This window comes from Cervus canadensis, chromosome 11, assembly GCF_019320065.1.
Source record: "Cervus canadensis isolate Bull #8, Minnesota chromosome 11, ASM1932006v1, whole genome shotgun sequence".
Lineage (NCBI taxonomy): Eukaryota > Metazoa > Chordata > Mammalia > Artiodactyla > Cervidae > Cervus > Cervus canadensis.
In genome coordinates, this window is record NC_057396.1 from 34,116,103 (window position 1) to 34,135,308 (window position 19,206).

Consider the following 19,206-nt stretch of genomic DNA (forward strand, 5'->3'; position numbering starts at 1 on the left):
TCTACCCATCTCTTACAGTTGCTCATATAGATAAAGAACTTATAAAGGTATCTGGCATACAGAAGCAAAATAAAGTCCTTAGCAGTTATTATCTTGTGATATTGGGCAGTTGAGACAAACTACCTAGGCCTCAATTTCCCTATTTGTAAAATTATTTAAATTAAAGGGGTTTGAAGCTCAAGGTAAATAGCTCTTCCCTTTTTCTTCTTTATTCAAACTCAGAATTCTTCACACATAGCAATATGCTAATCTTCTACATACACCAGTCTAAGATTAAGTGTATAATTAATCTATCGACACATTAAACATAAAACTTATTACCTAAGATTGGGTAGATGCCTCTTGTAAGATATCTAACAAAAGGTAAAATTAATAACCAGGATTTTCACTGCAAATCTCTGTAGCAAATGTACTTCTTAGACTCATTCCCCATCGTTGCCACAAGCAGTTACGTAAGTGCTATTGGTGCTAACATGAAAATGCAGATTTCATATATTGGGGTCCTGTACCTAAATCAGAATTACCTAATGTTCCTGATTAGTGTTTGCACTCAAAGTAGATAGCATTACGCTAAATTATTCAAAACCAATGTCTTTTGCAATCATCTGCTGCTATCAGACCATTTATGTCTGAGGATAATTTCTTACCAACGTCTATAGTCACATATGCCATAATTACACCTCAGCTCTCTCAGTGAGTCAGCTCTCTGACAATGAAAAGTTGTGAGCATCCTTTTCACAAGGATAAATTTGGAAAGATAAAAGATCAAAGGCTCCACTGAATCATCAAGGCTCTGAGTATCGAATGTGTCAGAGCTGGCAGGCGTCAGAGCCAGAAGGGCTCTCGAGAGTTTTATGCAAGATTTCCTTCCGAGCTGAGAAAAACTGAGACACAGAAATCTGACCAAGGTTAATTACACATGTGGTACATGATAGAGTTAGGCCTTACCCCCTGTAAATCTGACTTCCTACTTGCCAAAGTCAGTGAATCCATGTCCCCCAGTGCCAGCAGGATATCCCGGGGACTAGAGGAGATGGAAGTCTCAAGATAAGGAGAAAATCCAGCCTCACAAGCAGCTCTCACCAAACCTCAGCATGATTCTCCACCTAGCTTCCATTTGCACCTACAATGCTCTACGCTGTGACGGCCAGAGCTGCTCCGTGCAGCGGGCAGAGCTGACTGAAAGCCCCACCAGCTGCCCTGGTAGACCCACCAGCGTGTTCCTGCAGGGGGCACGCAGCCCCACGAGCTGCTCCCAGCTGTGACTCAGCACAGCAGGGGCTCCACTGCCAACCCAAGACGGCCAGCAGGGAGCTTCACTAACAGGTGACTTTAGCTTGAAAAGCCCATCTCTCCCTACTCCATTTCGTCCATCTCCATTTTCTTTCTCAGCTGTCAGACTTGCAGTTTTTCCACTGCCTCCTCCTGCTTTCTTCCCTTTATCTTTCACAGACGTTTCTTATCAAATCTTATCTTGGTGTCAGTTTCAAACCAACACAGTCTATAAAATCAAGTTTTTTCAAGTAATCCAGGAGGAAAGAGAAAGTTTCAAAAATATGCTTCACCCTCTATCATGAGAAGAGTGGTGAAACAATGAAAACAAGATAAAGAAAGATAGACTGATTAAACTGAATGATAGAATTTTTTTAAGACAGTTTAGGCAGATATGAAACAAAAAGGAAGATCTTGAAGAACAGGAGAGAGATTTTTTTAAAAAGGGTTTAGGAGATGCATGCAATATAACTACCCTAAACAAAAATGGTAAAGTAGGGGGGGGGGTATATTTTTAATTGTCCATCAGAAAGAGTGACTGCAGTCCAGTGAAATTTATTAGGAGGAATAAACTCTCAAAAATCAGCCTGGAATAAGTTTCTCAGATGGAGGAAGGAAATATCGTGAAGCCTCTTTCAAAGGTTCAGAGACAGACTCCATAGATAATAGTTAGGGCAGCCGAGCCATGCAAAGGGGTGACATAAACGCAAGAAGATTAAAGATGGCCACAAACTCTTTTTCTACTCCTCCTACAGAGAGGTGGGTTCTAATGTCCCTGCCTTTTGAATCTGGGCGGGTCTTGGTAACTTGCTTGACCAACAGGAGGCAGCACTTGGTAGAAGTAACATTTCAGGATTTCCAACGCTAGGTCATCAGAAACCCTGATGCTGCCACTCAGGCTTCTTGGAACATTCTTTTCAGAGTCCTAAGCTACCAGGTAAGAAGTTTAATGGGGCTTCCCAGGTGGTACAGTGGTAAAGAATCTGCCTGCCAATGCAGGAGACATGGTTCTGATCCCTGGCTACAGTCCATGGAGTTGCAAAGAGTCAGACTTGACCGAACAACTGATCACACAAGAAGTCTGATAACTCTGAGACCGCCATGCTGGAGATGCTGTGTGCCATGTGTTGGACTCCTGATCAATACTTCCAACTGAGACCAGCTTTTCAGCTACCTCCTCCAAAGCACCATATGCATGAGGAACCTTTCTAAGACTCTCTAAACCATTAGCCAGCAGAAAAATTACTCAGCCAAGCTCAAAATTCTTGACCCGTAAAATTGTGAGATGTAAACAAAATTGTTGTTGGAGTTGTTTGTTATGTGTTAATAGAGTTCTTGAACACAGGAGAAAAGTACAGACATTAGCACAAAAGAGTCAAAAGATCATGAGATAAATTGCAAGGAAAATATTTTAAAATAAAGATATAGTACTACTGCCTGTGCCCAAGAGAACATTTTGGAGAAATGCATGAATTAGGGCTTGAAGAAAGGCACAGAAAGATTGGACATGCTAAACAGGAGACAAGTGAAATAATAACTGAATTCAGGCTTGGATTAGCTAGTGGTCTACTGGGAAAATATCTCCTGGCTGTAAATATCCAGTTTAGAGAGACAAAAATGGATAAGATCACTTAGAACCAGAGGTCTGGGGCAGATCCAGACCTTAACTGATTTTATTTCTCACAATAAGGGAAATCCTAAAATCTAAAAGAATATTTTTAGAAAACAAAAGAGTGTGCCAGAAAGGAAAGAGAAGTGAAAATGGGAAGGCTGCTCAGATCCAGCAAATAGGGCTCATTCTATGAATTAAGTTAGGAAAGAGACCCAGGGCAAATGAGAGCAGTGCAAATGGTAAGAAAATTGCTGAGTCTTCCTGAAATGAGTGGGGGATTAACAGAGGAGAGAGAAAACTGCAGACATAATTCATTACTGGGGGGAGAAAAATAAAGATGTAGCAGAAAAACATTACTTAAGACTAAAATATTCAAAAGCTTTGGGAAGACAATGTTCTGAGAAGAACATGGCAGAAGGAAGCTTCTCACTAGGCCCATAGGCACCAGACTTCAGGAGCATCACAAGAAAACCCTTCCAAGACGACAGGGTCTTAAGGCCAAAGTGATTCTTAGCAAGAGGCAGAGACAATGGCCATCGTATTATAGAACTAGGTTGTCTGTATATCCTATGTCAATTTTTTTTTTCTCATTTAGCCCTGAAAGAATTTTTTAAAAAAAATGTCCCCCTGTAAATTTTTAATTTGACAGGTAAGTTTTTCATCATAACTTTCAAGAACAAATTTGGAAATGATGTGATTTCCAGCAGACTATAAATAGTGACATAAAACAAAATGATTGCATTACTCTTTTAGATGTATTCCATGAAATCGATATACCAAAATTTGATACTATCATCATATTTAAAAATATATGAGTAATCTCTTTAACATGTGACCGTTTTGCATCTTTTCATTTTAAAATTTATATTCCCATTCCATTTCTCCCTCAGAATTTTATCTAAATGTAATACATTTCAGTTTCAGAGTATTTTACTAATCACCCTTATCAGGCTTATCATTGAAATCTTCTTTTATTTCTTTGACTATAAGGCTCTAAGTGTCTAAAAATAATCTCTTCTCAGTTGAGTTAGTGTTATAGTTATCATCAGTACAATTGATCAATGCAACATAGATGATAAATTTTGAAATATAGTTATAAATCATAAAATTAACATTTTATCATAACTATAATCTCCTAATGAGATAAATAAGGCTTTGTAAACTTTTTAAGCTTTCTAATTCATTTATCCATGATTAAATATTGACTTAATAATGTAAATCCTGAAAAATCTTTTTTCTATACATCAAATGACAAGAGGAATGGAAGCAGTTTGTATAGACAAGTTGTTCACCCTTTGAGCACATTCTGAGCTATGTAATCACAGTGATCTATCATCAAACACTATTTTTAATGATCTGCCAGCTGATAATGCCTATAAATTTGTAAAAGCAAAAATTGGAAACCATTTGACTTGAAAAAGTATTTCTTACCCAATCATTATATTCATTCATTCACTTATCTCAATTTCTGGGAAGAAATCCAGAAGTGCTTTACCAAGACATATCAAATAACTCTTAATTATACCCACTACTCTTTCACTTAGAGCACCTTGGATTATCCAAATTATTCAGAGAGGATTAAGAAAATCAAAATATTATTAATTTCATCACCAACACAATTTTAATCAAATATTTTTGTGTGTTTCAAATATGTTTTATAAAAAGCTTGAATCTGCAGCTTTTGTTTATTTAATTTATGGAAAATACCCACCCTATGACCTAATTGGCAAAAACTGTTCTTAAGCCAACCCAATCAGCCAAGTCAACTTAGCTTTTTCTCAATATAGACCTGACTTCATTTTTAATTAAAAAATTTTAATATGTGTTCCAAGAAATGCTAAAAATGCTGACAAATAATTGTGGAAATCATTTTATAAGGGAAAATGCTAAAAACTGTCAATATTAAAATAATGTAGACTTAAAATAAAATTTGATTTAGTTGTATATGTTCTAAAGCCAAGATGGAACAATCTATTAAACTTTTCAAAATGCAAAGTAATACATAGCTTACACTGTAAATTAATTATAAATCTGGAAATATAAAAGGCACTGTAAATTAATTATAAATCTGGAAATATAAAAGGCACTGTATTCCTTCAGTAAATATATGTGCTTATGTATTGAACTTTTTGTGTTTATTTCAAGGAATAATTAAATAAGATCCAAAAATAAAAATATCTGAAATCATTTGACTGTTTTTAGTAGCTCTTATGATCAATTTTCCCTATGTGTTTAAAGAAGAAGAAAAGTATTTATGCTTAAATCTAATTAGTCCAGCTGCCAGAAATTAATTATATCTCTTGCTAACAGGAAGTAGAAATTAGTGTAAATATTTCACAAAGTGTTTAGACTAAATAGTCTAACTGCTGCCTTAAATAATATGCATCAAACCTGAAAAGAAAAATCATGCAAAACTTGTATCTGTGAATTTGATCCAGTATATCTTGAAAAATGTGGTCTTTCTCAAAAATATTTCAGTTACATTTAAAAGAATCATTATCATTAACCTTTAAGGTCTTTGGTTCTTTAAAGATACTTTTCTTTCCAGCTAATGACATCTCTTAGAGCTGAGCATAAGATAGAGCTGAAAAGAACTGCTTGCATCTAAAAAGTACCCCTAAAGCCATTTTTAGTGTTTGATTTGCCCTACCTGTGCTGTCTTTGCTTGTCTAAGGAGAATATCCCTCAAGAGCTCTGCACAATTTGAGAATAAATGGAAACAGGATAAGATGGGCTTTCCTGGTGGCTCAGACTGTAAAGAATCTGCCTGCAATGCAGGAGACCAGGGTTTGATCCCTGGATCAGGAAGATGCCCTGGAGAAGGAAATAGCAACCAACTCCAGTGTTCATGCCTGGAGAACTCTATGGACAGAGGAGCCTAGCGGGCTACAGTTCATGGGGATGCAACGAGTCAGACATGACTCAGCGACTCACACACACACAGACACACTCTACCATTCTACCACATTTCTAGATTCAGAAAATTCTCACACTGGGAAAAATACACAATTTCTAATGCTTTTCCCAACAGAAATATTTAAAACATGGAAATGCATGGAAGCCTAAAGATCTATGGTTCCTGAATATAGGTTTCTTTTTTGTTTGTTCTCCTCACTCCCACTCCAAGGTTTTTGCTAGAAAGTGGGGGCGGGGGTTGGAGTGTCAATGCACTATAAGTTTTGGGATGAGTGAGGGGTAAGCCTTTCTTTCGAAAAATAATAGAAGGGCTACTAAAAACTACATATTATTGGGTTGTTTTTAAGAAAGAAAACAAATGAAAATTGAAGATCTAGAAATTGATTTCCTTAAAATTACATGTGCGTGCACTTCTCCTAGGAAATCTTTGGGATCGCAGAGGATGCAACAATGCATCCGAAGTGGTAGGTCCCAGGCTCAATCACTTCAAGAAGCCCAAATCAAAGCAGCCTGGAGTGGCAGAAACACAGTGTTTACAGGAGAGCCTGAAATGAACAAATGTTGAAAACACTGGATGGGGAAGAATACAAATCGAGCAAGTCCTTGAGGAGGAATTACAAACACCTGGCTTTGCACGAAGAAGAAATATATCCATACCCTTCCATGCAAAGGAGACATTTTTCTCCCAAATATGGTAACCATCATATCATGATTAACCTGTGGTTAATCATTTCCTCCAGTGAATGTATGTTCAGGAATCCTTGTGGACTATGGATGACTGAAATAGTTGTCCTGTTGCATATGCAACCAAGACGGTACCTGTCATCTACCCTCTTTCTCTCAACCACAGATGAGTGCCTGTTAAGGTCTCCGGCAACCCTAAAGACAGTCTTGGGACTACATGCTGACTGGAATTCCCGCCCTAAGGGTTGAGGATTGGCCTGTGTTAACTTTCTGTGAGTATAGCAGCAATGCTATGATAATACAGTGTATGCAAGGTACCAACTCTTTGGGTCCTTTCAAGTATCGTGGGGAAAGACCAGTACAAATCAAAAAGCCCTGCAGAAATCCTTCCTGTTTCTGGGGAAACGGCCTGGGCTGTAGTTACCCAGGGAAATATAATTTCATGCACACACACTGGGATGAGACCCTCCTGACTAGGATGAGCAGAATAAGAAAATTAAAGAGAATCCTATTAATCTAAGAACTGGGGGCTTTGAATTATTCCTAAGAGTTAAAAGGATTCAGCTTTCAGGTTTTTTTTCTTTCACTTTATTCTTTCCTAGGGAACTTTAAAATTAGATAGAAGACCATTTTAAAATTTTGAACATCCTGATAGTTCTCCTCCTGGCAATTATGTTTGGATTACCTTTACCTCGCTGTAGAATCGCACTGCAGCCTCTGATTACCTATATTAGGTACCATAGCTGAGCAAAATCTAAGAGTGGGAAAAAGAACAGGAAAGCAAATTATGACCTTTAGTTACAAAATCTTACAGTCAATTTAAGGAATGTAGTATTTTGAGTCATTTCCAAGTTTAAATTGCCCACTGGGATTCCAAAGGAGTAGAGTTTGTTATCAGGGGGGATAGCTTCCTGAAGGTGGGAAAAGATGGCTTCATAGGGAGCTGACCTCCTCCTCCAAAGGGCCCAGCCTACCCTTGCCTGACCACTGGTGGATGGATGAGGTCAATAAGGCCACAGGACAAGAACTGTGAACACTCAGGAGTGATGCTTGGTCCCCAGTCCTCCTGCTCTGCTAGGGAGGGATTTCAGCAACACCACTTCTGCTGGCCTCACTCCCTGCCCCTCCATGTCACTTGCCAAGAAGGAAGGGATGCTTTAGTGAGTTTGGAAGAAGGAACCGGGTATATTCAGCTTGGCGCCTGCCTCTCTTCTCTTAGGAAGCATCCCTCTGACCTGACCTTTGCCACAAGATACATACTTAGGCCTCAGGTGAGGTCTGAGGTTGCCCAGGTCTGCTTGGCACTGGGAGGGGAAACTTAGGGGTGAGATGAAGTTTTAAGTTCACGCAGCCACAGAGTCAGAGATAAACACACGAACTAGTTTTATTAGAATAAAGGTGATATTTTAAACTAAAATAAATATTGATTGATGGGATGAATATAAAACATCTATCCACATGAAGCTGAGTCAAGAAATTTAAAGGTACAGGTGAGAGGTGATCTATTCAATAGAGTCCCCTAGAAGTCGTCTTCAAGTAAATCAACTTCTGTTAAGTCTCTTCCTCTTACCTCCCACACAGCTAATCCTTTAAGCCAAGAAAGTCTAATCCTTAATACTCATTAATTTTCCATTGGTGACTCCTAACAGGTAAGCCTTAAATTTCTATGCCCACCAAGTAGTTCAATTATCTCAATAAATAATTAGTAATTAGGTGATTAGGAGGCTTTTTTTAGCAAAGCCTGTTGCTAGTTTCTCTTAAGGTAGCTAGGCCTCTAGTGAGTAAAGCTACTGACACAATCTGAAGAGTGCCACCAACTAGCCCTGTGTTGTCTTATTTAATGCCGACAACAACCCACTGTTGAGATGAGAAACTGAGCAAAGTTAGAACTGGCTCAAAGTTTGCAGATCCAGTAAGCAGCACAGTCAGGATGTGAACCCTGATATGCCTCCAAATGCCGTGCTCCATCCACTACTCTACAAGGCTCACATTCACAGATGTATATGCTATCAAGATCAGAAGAAACCTTGCACGTCATTAAATTCAACCTCCATCTACTGCCAATGCCCTTCCTGGCATGACTCAGCGATCGCCAGTTCCTAAGGCAGACCTTTCTCTATGGGGCAGCCCTATTGCTTTGCCAACTTCCTTTTTTCATGGAATGTCCTATAAATTCGCTTCTTCTCTTTGGAGGTAACAGAGTGTCCATTCTTAGATTAAGCATCCCAGCTCCTCCACCTAGTCCCCACATATCTTAATCTTTGGCCCGTCCTCATCCTTCTAGGGACCTCCCTAAGCACAGTCATTGGCAATAACACAACTAGGATCTGGAGCTTGACATAACATTCCAGGATGGAGCAGACCAATGCAAACTAGTGCTAGGTTACCACTGCCCTGTTTACAAGCATCATTCTACCATGCATTGTGATTTGTGGTGGAAAGAGCACTGTTTCTCTGCTTATGAGCCTACGTGGCTCCCTTGTGCACAGAAGGAACTTTCCCAAATTGCATTTCCTAAAACACCAGTATCCCAGAATAAGTGAATGGGTGCTTTAAGAATAAAAAAAGATCTCTAACTGTGTAAGTTTGGAGCACACTGCTTAACATTCACGCATTAATAAATCTTTAATGGATGCCTACTGTGAACAGATATGTATTAGTGAACAAAACAAACCAAAATCCCTGTTTATGGGAACTACAGGTCAGACAAGAAATACTATGAATATGTGAGGACCTTTAAGAAGACTCACAATAGCATGTCATAAGAGAAATCCTGATACAAAGAAATAAACTTAATTTTAATTATGTCAAGATGATAAAGAATAAAGAATCCGCCTGCAATGCCAGAGACGTGGGTGTGACCCCTGGGTTGGGAAGATCCCCTGAGGGAGAAAATGGCAACCCATTCCAGTATTTTTTCCTGGGAAATCCCATGGACAGAGGAGCCTGGCTGGGGCCCTCTGGGGGCCCATGGGGTCACAAGAGTCAGACACAACTTAGCAACTAATAACAACTGCAAGCATAGAATCCTAACTTCTAGAGAACAGTATTTTAGTCACCTGTTTAGGAAACACATGCTCACAACACTGAACACAGATTACCCCGCCTTCAGGTGGTATATCTTTTTATGTCACCACTGTCCTGTATGGAAACTTTCTAAGGTAAAAAGAAGCTAAAAATCAGCCAAGAAATATTATGAGCACAGCAAGCTCAGCCCATAGGAGGGATCAGAGGACACCATGGGACCTGCGGGAAGGAAGGGAGGAGTTGTCAGGAAACTAACAAATGCACAGAGGAATGGAGGACAGACATTGCCCCCTCCACCAGGGGAGGGGGGTCAATGAGGGACTCAGTTCTAAGACGGGAGCAGCGGATCCAACAGTCTCAGGCTGAGCATCAGTGATGCAGGTGGGCAGGTCTGAGGACGGGGCAGGATTTAGGCAGGGAAGCGGAAGGTTACCCAGTCCAAACCAGCAGCACAATCAGTCTATGAATCTGAGACAAGGTGCTGGGACCAGGAAGGGATTTTACTCGGGGGCGGCTGACTGAGATGGCAGAGTAGCACTGAAAAGGGGCCTGGCTGTCAGGTTCTTCTATGAACCAGAGATGGGAAGGGGCTGAGGAAACAGTAAAAAGACTATTCAATCCTAGCAACGTTCCCTAGAATGGGTAAGCCTCAGGCAGGGGAATGTGTTAGCTTCAATTCCTTACAGTCAGGCAGCTCAGGTTACCTCCCTGAGGCAGGTCATTATGTATGTTTACAATAACAAGAGCGGTAGGATGAGGGTTAAAGTCACAGAAGCAGATCCAGCATAAATTCAAAATTAAGCCTTCACGGGTTACCGAAGCACCAGATCAGGAATTCCACCCTCAACAAGGTCAGGTTGAGGAAAAACAGAACGGATCCAGGTGCCCCGGGAAATCAGATACGCAGTCCACAATGCCCAAGTAGGTTCCTGACAGCCTAAGGAGCTTTTCCGCAGGATTCTGTGATCTAGAGCATCAAAAAGACATCCCACCCTTTGCCTGCTAGTAGAAACAGCTAAGGACCGACTACTTGCAAACCCTGCTGGCTTCTGTTCACAACCCAACAGAACTCTTCCACTTCAGCCCTTTTAAGTGAAGCTGGTACTGCCAGGCAAAAGAGAGTCAAAAACGGCATAAAAAGCATCAACAGGCACCTGTGCTCCCGCTCAGACGCTCCTCCAGGTTCCCCTCATCCCTACCACTGACTTCAATACCCCTGCTCATCATGGCTCCAACTTCTTCACCCACTTTAGCTCCCATGTTCCAGGGGGTTCCTCCGGACTTGATGGTTCTTGATGGTTCCATTTGGGACAGTGGCCCCAGCTGACCGTACATGTGACTGTCAGCATTTGCTCATCAGCTTTAAGCACCAGAGCCCCGGTCCTTCCTTCTGCTTCTCCCAGGCTCTGGGGACAGGGAGAGCGAACTTCACAGACCCCTCTGGGTTAGGAGGGCGAGGCTGCACAGGGCCAGCTACCCTGACCAGCAAGTGAGCCAGATCAGAAGGGCCTGTGCTGTGTGCAAAATGAGCCAGACACACAGGAAAGAGAGAAAGGAAATGCTGGGTTAGGTAAAAAGGCTGCGTTTGGAGAGAAGCCGATGCGGGAAGGGATTTGTTATTTGTGGAAAGCTTTTACTTGATGGTGGGAAAAGAATGGCAAATATGTAACACAATATTTCTGTAACTATAAATAACATGTAAATACCTTTCCTAATGAAAACCGTATGGAATCAGCTTTTCTGGGAGGCTTTTAAAATAGGAAAAGGCAAGAGAAGGAAATAACACATATTTAACCTATACTCTGTGCTAAGTGTTTTTCAAATGTTGTTTACTTAGTCCTCTCACTTTTCTTCTGGGGAAGATTTTCACTTTGTAGATGAGGAAAGTGAGGCTACAAGATGAAGGAACTTGACCAAGGTCTCACGATGAACCACAATGTGAAAGCAGATCTGTCAGGTTCCAAAGCCTACGTTCTTTCTGGGATCAAGCACCAGATTGCCTGAAGGTAGGAGCTAGACTATCTGACCTTCCTAGATTCTTCTCTACTGCCAGGATATCCAGAATTGACTTGTTCCCTGCAGGTGCCTTAAGTCTTTGGGGACAATAAAGATTCGTTTTGGGCACTGTGAACAATAACTCAACAGAGAAGATTTAAGGTGGTGGGAGCAATACTGAAAGTACAATTAGGAGATGGTGGGCTCTGCCACCGCCTTGCTGTGTGACCTTAGGTCAGTTTCTGCCCTCTCTGGGCTCCAATTTTTACATTTGGAAAATGCAGAGCTGGGCTAGGGGTGCTCAGCAAGCCTCTGCTCAGCTCTGACAGTCCTGTCTCTAAGGTGCTGGAGTTCACTTTGGCAGTCTGAGAAGGATGGCCCCCAAGAAAGGCCACTCCGGAGCTTCCCCAAGCCTTGCAGAACCACTCAGCCCTCCTCTGTTGCCCAGCCAGCACTGACCTGTACCTCCCGGGTCAGGGCCAGCTCCAGCAGCTGGCCAAAGTGCTCGCCCAGAGTGCTCAGGGTCTCGCTCACACAGGCCTTCATCGACTTCAGGATGTGCTCATTCTCCACCTGGAGGCACCTAGGGAAAGAAACCTTCGATGGGTCACCGGAAGGGGCAGGCGGTTAGCCCAGAGCCATTTCCGGGGCCAAATCTGGGCCTGTAGCTAGCCTGGTGGTGGTGCAAGTGGCCTGGGAAGAGGATATCAGCTCCAAGGGAGTCAGAAATGGAAATATTCCAAGACTGGCTCATCCTCTGGCTTCCGAGCGTTCCGAAGAGAGCTGGCCTAAAATGGGAGCTAACAGTGCAAGTCACCAGGAAGAAAGGCCACCCAAAAGTGGCTAAATCCATACCTCTGGGCTTCTCCCTGGGAGAATCAACCATCAGTGTCTAGGGATGGGGGATGAGAGCTGCAGAGGAGGGATGCTGGTGCGCCGTGCCCACTCTGAAGGTGTATTGCGATGCCTGTGTCCCTTTAAGAAATGGCTGCCTACAGCAGTGCAGACAGGAGCCTTGAGGATTTCCCCTCACCCAGGGAGATCAAGATTAAAACCACCCTTAAGGCCTGAGAATGTTTCATGCTGCAAGTCCGAAGAGCCCACCCAGTCCTGGGAATGTCAAGTTCAGGTTTTTCTTCCAGGGCCTGGGGGCTGTAAAGCGTGAGGAAGAGTGTCAACACACTTTTGGGTGTGCAAACAAACCAGGCTGAGTGTGCATATGTGTCTGAGTGTCATCATGTGTTTATGCATGTGAGATATGGAGAAGGTGTGAGTGTACTCCTGTGATTGTGTGAGTGGTCAGTGTGGACGTGAGGATAAGCTGTGTGTGTCTGCTTTCACTTCGCCTTGACCATGGGGATCAGGGGGCTTCTCAAAGCTGTGGGAAACCTTTTCTTGCTACCAACCCTCATGAATCCTCTTTCTTCCTATGGCCAGGCCTCTCCTCTGCCTTCTACATTCTCCCATGCCTGAAAACAGAGCAGAAAATCCCCAGGGAGTCTCTTAAGGTTGCTGCTAAAAGTCAGCAAAAGGAAGCTCCCAGGCCACCACCAGCCCTCCCCAGCCTCACTGTTCCCATGGAAGGAGACAGACGCCAGAGCCTTCCTCTGCCTAAGGATGGCAGACGCAGTCCAGATTCACCCAGGGGCCAGATTTACCTCTCTGTGACCGCTGACAGCTCTGAACACTTCTCCATTAGCAGCTTCTCAATCTGCAGAAAAATAGATCAATTTTATTCAATTCAATAAGCATTGGTCGAAGACCAACTGCTGAGCTGGGCGCTCTGGGGCATAAAGATGAAGAATCAAATCATCCGATTTGGAAAACAGGCACATAAACTACAACCGTGCGAAATGGATGGCAACAGAGTTCATCGTCAGCTGCTCTGGGAGCTCAAGGAAAGAAAACTGAGTGATTAATTATGCTGGGGGATCTGGGAAGTCTCAGAGAGGAAGGGGCATTTGAGCTGGGTTTCAAAGAGTGAAGAGAAGTTTACCGTGCAAAGGGGAGCAAGGAAAAGGGTAGGGAACTAAGGTGCAAAGTGATGCCAGAGGAAACAGAAATAAAGGGGGATTTTCAATGGTTCACTTTGGACCTGAAGAAGATTCAGAATCATGGGCTTTGAAACTAGAAAGCTGTAGGTTGAATCCCATTTATACCATTCACTGCATAACTTTGGGCAAGTTACTTAGACTCTCTGAGTTTCTATTTCCACATTTATAAAATGAGGACAATAATACCAGTTAATATTTTTAATTAATTTAATTAGAACTCAGTCATCACAACAGATCTATGAAATAAATTCTATTATTATACTCATTAGGATGATGCAACTGGGGCACAGAGAAGTTAAGTAACTTGCTGAGGTCACACAGCAGACAGAGCTGAAATTTGAACCCAGGGAGTCTGGCATTAAAGTGGGTGTATTTAACCATTTCAGTGTCTTGCACTGTGGCCTCACAAGTTATGTTGGCCTCACAGATTGTATAAGTTAAATGAGATGTGTATAAAAACATCTAGCACAATTCCTAGCACAAAGCAGATATTCAGTAAAGGTCCTCACTGTCTTCCGCTGCTTCACTGGAAGGGGAGGAAGTTCCCAGGGGCTGGAAGACTTCAGACTCTAAGCAATTCAGACCCACTCTTTTAAAAGACACTCCCAGTTCTGAGTGCCCACCCGTGCCCAGGCCAGGCAACCGACCTGGCCCATCTCCTGCGAGGAGTTCCGGCTGACAGCGCTGTACTCGCTGACCATGGAGCGGGCGTGGCAGGTCAGACGCACGCTCATGCTGTGGACCCGCGCCCAGCGGTCCTGGGCCAGCTTCTGCCCGATCCTGCGCAACTCAGTGCTGATGACCCAGCCCCGCTTGAGCAGCAGCTGCAGGGGGTCTCCAGGGCCAGGGCCACCTGCCAGGATGAGGTCACCCTGTGCATCCTCCTCCAGGCTGATGGGCTTCGCCTGCAGGACACACATGCACTCACACTCGGTCATGAGCTTCAGGTCCTCCATCCAGCGCTGGACCGAGTCCACTTGCATCAGGTGCTGCCTGCAGCCAGGGAACAGCATCAGGACGGCTATTAGCCCTCCTCAAGTTCCAACAGTTTCAATCCCAAGCCATCTGATGTTTCCTACACACCTACTCTGTGCTCATCACTGTTTCTTGCATTCACTTACCTTAAAATTCTTGTTCCTCATTACGCCCATCTTACAGATAATAAGATGTTTTGAGGGCAGATGACCAGACAAACCAGGTCATGAAGTCTGACAGAGTAACAAATAATTTTTACAATAAGAAGCAAACAGAAAAACCCTAAGTATCAAATACTGGTTATGTCAAATAAGCTATAGTACAGCGACATAGTTATATAATGTGAACCTATTTAAAATAATGCTTTCCAGAAGTTTATAGCATTAATAAACACAAAGTATGCAACCAGTATGTAGAAATGTAAACACAACTATTATAACTATGCTAAAAAGCTATGCCTAAAAAAATATTTAAAAGGAATATTAAAATGCTAGTGGTTTTTTTATGGGTAGTGAAATTGAAGGAGGAAACGGAACAGGCTCCATCTTGACAGCAGGACTCCGTCTTGGGCCGGACTGTGGCCTTTGAGCCATATGCCCGGTATCTATGGAAACGACATACCAGCTGGAAAACCCAGAAGGAAGAGCCCCAGGGCTCTCCATCGCCTAAAAGAACACCCTAACTATCTGTGTAACCGAATAGAATCATACATTCTATTATGCTTATTGGAGTATGACCACAGGCCTAATGATAACTGTCCACTGTTAACTGCCTAGGCTTAAGGCATTTAATCATGGTTTACTTTGATTGTATCTTTCTTTTTCCTTTGTTCAGACTAGTTTCAGGGAACCTTATACACTTAGGGTATATAAGGTTTTCACAAAACTGGTCAGGGGGCCTTGGCTCAGAGGAGACTCTGCCTTGGGCCCGCCAGTGTAATAAACTGCACTTCACTATCTGCATCGTCCTTCTGAGTGAGTTTCTTTCCCAGAACACATGGCTACAACAAAATGAAAAAAAAATTTTCATTTGTTTTCAACTGTTCTCTAACTTCTAAATTTTCTGTCATAAGCATGTATATGACTTTTATTTTTAAAGCTAGATTTTTTTTTTCTTTTTGTTTTTTCTTAGTTTATGGCTTCACCATGCAGCATGTGGGATCTTAGTTTCCTAACTGGGGATCAAACCCACTCCCTTTACTTTGAAAGCATGGAGTCTTAACCAGCCGATTGCCAGGAAGTCCCATGCTACATTTTTAGTGGAACAAAATTAACTCTATTTGATACAACAGCATAAGAATATCAGTTAGATCCTAAGATCTTTGTCAAATAAAGTTCACTCTAAAATCACTTAGTCAAATAATAATAAGTAACATCAGATCATTAATGAAGCTTTGAGCATTGGTTGAGAGAATTATGTTTAATAGCATGTAACTGCCAGGCACTGTGGGAAAAGAGATCAACATGCCAAGCCTCCCCTCTCATGGCGTTTTTGATCTGCCTAAAGAAACAAGACACACTAATGAGAAGTTAAAAAATAATAGACTTCAATATCATTTGAAAGTTACAGCAGAAAAAGATATGCACAGCTAAACTTTAAGGCTGGATTTGAGTCGCTTAGCCCTTGGCTTGTAACAGGCTTCTAACTAGTCTTTTGTCATTTACCTTACCTGCCTCCAGCCATTCTCCATCTACCACGAGTCATTCATTCATCCCACAAATAAGTACTCAGAGTCTACTACATGCCAAGTACTGTTCTAAGCCCTGGGCTATAACAACAGGTAGAAAAAGGCCATTTACTTTGAGAAAGTTATATTCAAGTGAGAGGACAGTCAACTTTCAAAGCAATTTCCAAAATAAATAAAATGTATACAAGAGGTAGTAACTGCCATGAAAGAAAAGAACAGGAAAAAAGCCTGGAGAGTTGTGGAGGTGAAAGGGGAGTAGTTATTGCATTGTAAAAATAAGTGGATCAGAGAAGGCTCACTGAGAAAGGGACATGTGAGCCAAGATTTGAAGGACATGAGGGAGTGAACTGTGTGGATATCTGGGGGCGAATTGTTTCAGGGATAGAAAATAGCAAGTGCAAAGGCCCTGGGGCACATAATGTCTTTGAGATGTGTGAGAAATAGCCAAAGTTAGCCTGACAGGGAATGAGATAGAGGACTTGAGGTGAAAGCAGGGGAGGGTGGAGGTGGGCAGACCCTAAGGAGTTGTGTGGGACAACATGAGGACTTGGCTTTTATTCTGAGTCATCACAGCACACAGAAGGCATTGAGGAGAGTAGATAGGTGGGCCCAAGGTTCCAAGTAGGACTGAAATGATAAAGGCATGCTCCAATTATCATGGTTAAAATCACATCTTCATTTTTAATGAGGAGTAGGACTTTCTCAATGATGCAGCTGTCTATAAGGCTTTTAAATGTAATTTTTAACTACAAGACTTATACTGTTTATGCAAATTATACATGTGGTTCCTTACAACTTTTTAAACTGTTAAAAATAAGAGCTTACCAATGACCTTTCTTTCTCCCTCTCCCTTCATGAAAAATAGCTATTATATTTTGTAAAGAATTTGAACAGAAGATAGATGGATAAAAAATTATTTTATGGATATACCACAATTTATTAAACATTTTCCCACAGTTGGGCACTCAGTTCTTTGCTTCCAGTTCTTGGCCACTACAGACACCATTATACATGTGCCGTGACATGTCAGTATCTTCATTCTATGCCATAGGCCCCAGGAGTAGGAGCGAAGTTCAGGAAGTTGCCACATTAGCTCCCCAAAGCAGCAATGCATTCCCCAACAACACAGGAGGACTTTCTATACATATATGTTGTTATTCCCCTACATGAGTCCCCCCTACCAACCACCCCCTTCCACAAGTTAAAATTCCCAAGGCTCAAGTGGGGAGCTTCCTAGATCTGGCCCCAGCCTCCCTTTCTACACACCTCCCTTTTCCATCTTCCCTCAAATCTTAGCACCCTCACCATAAACACACTACACTCAGGGCACACTCAACCTCCCTGTTTCCCAAACACGGCGGTCTTTTACAACCCATGCCCCTGCCTTGCACAGATAATTCCTTAGACCGGAATCTTTTTTTCTTTCTTCTTAACCTGGCAAGCTCCTATTCACCATGCGATACTGGACTCTAATGTTACCTTCTCTGAAAAGCCTCAGTCAGAGTTCATCAGCTGCCCCCCAGCAGCTCCCACCTCTCCATGTATCCTCCATTAGAGTCTAATAACATTCTATTGCAATTTGTGTATCTGTCTGCACTCTGCACATCCTATGAGGGACAGTCCCTCATATCTGGTTTATTACCAGTGCCTGACAGATCCCAGCTCCATCTAGAATGAGTGGCAGGCATCTACTGCTCTACCTCTGCAGGGGGACTCTACACGCCTCCACCATTCCACCTCCCAGGGAAGGGCACCAAGAACAAGGTCGACTGAAAAAAAAAATACACAATCTAAAAACTGAGAATTATGTTTTATTTGACAGACAAAACTGAGCACTTCAAGTCCCGGAGGCAGCCTTTCAGAATAGCTCCAAGGGACTGCTCCAAAGAGGTAAGGAAGGAGCCAGGATATATAGGGGGTTTTGCAGCAAAGGCCAAGTAGTCAGAACATCAAAACATTACTGTTAAATAAAGAAAACCAGACATCTCAACTTCATGAATATAGCACTTTTTATGTATGGGAAGATGCAAGAGTCAGGACTCCCTGAAATCGTTCTTTTGATATGCATCTCAGCTATCGAGCTATCCAGGGCCAGTACCTTGTTCTTTTCCATCCTGAGTTCCCCCAGGTACCCCACTGGCTGCAGAGTGAGGCTGCAGAGGCTGAGGGCTTGGCAGCAGGAGGCCCATTTGTCTCCATTCTGAGTTCCCTCAGGGCTCACCTTCAGGGTGGCTATAGTGGCTTGATGGCTGCAGCATCCTTCGTTTACTGATACACCGGCAACATTTTTCATTCATGACAACATGATTAGAAAGGGGATACAGGAGATGGAAAAATATATGCCCATCATGTTCTAGAGATACAGAACTGGGAGGCAAACTGACCTAGGGGCTTTTAAGGGGCAACCAATAAACCAGTCACTCACTCACTGACTCATTCTCTCCATAAATGCTTAGGAGGGGACATCTGTTGTTTTTGTCTTCCCGGCACCCTCCCTCCTTCCATCAATGGCAAAGGCAAGCCACATTAGCTGCCTGGCCTCTTGGTGGGGCAATGTAGGCGTCAGCATTTCCCTCCTCTTTGGGAGGGCCCCTGCTCCCAAACATAAGGTGGTCCCCCAGGAGCCCTGTATACATTGTGTGAAGATGCTCTTCGTCACAGCTGGTGGTTAATCCATGGGTGGGCTCCTGAACCAAGCTGCACTAATCCAATTCCCTCTCCCTAAACTGTGAAACTTAGAACCAAGAGTTAACAACAGTTAACAGATGCCGGACGTGAGTCACTTTCGTGACGGCAACTTCAGCTGTTCCATGAAGAACTCCAGCATCAACTGGGGACTGGGGAACAAGGCCCAGAGTTCATCTTTATTGCTTGCAACTCAATGAATCTTTTCTAAAGCACAAGTTCACAGATAACTAAGCAGAGTCCAATTAGCGCCATTCCTTAGAAAAACGGTTTTCTGGGAGCAGTTCATTCCAGTTGGA

At 42.6% G+C, this 19,206-nt stretch overlaps 1 protein-coding gene across 3 annotated transcripts in view; it reads right to left on the minus strand.

Annotated features, from left to right (window-relative positions):
* Positions 1 to 19,206, minus strand: part of INSC (INSC spindle orientation adaptor protein) — a 132,804-nt gene that overhangs the window by 50,992 nt on the left and 62,606 nt on the right. For all 3 annotated transcript variants that reach the window (XM_043481136.1, XM_043481138.1, XM_043481137.1), the window contains exons 3-5: positions 14,208 to 14,553; positions 13,165 to 13,217; positions 11,966 to 12,089 (exon numbers count right to left, since the gene is read on the minus strand). In XM_043481136.1, coding sequence (XP_043337071.1) covers positions 11,966 to 12,089; positions 13,165 to 13,217; positions 14,208 to 14,553 — 523 coding nt within the window. The remainder of the gene's footprint in view (positions 1 to 11,965; positions 12,090 to 13,164; positions 13,218 to 14,207; positions 14,554 to 19,206) is intronic.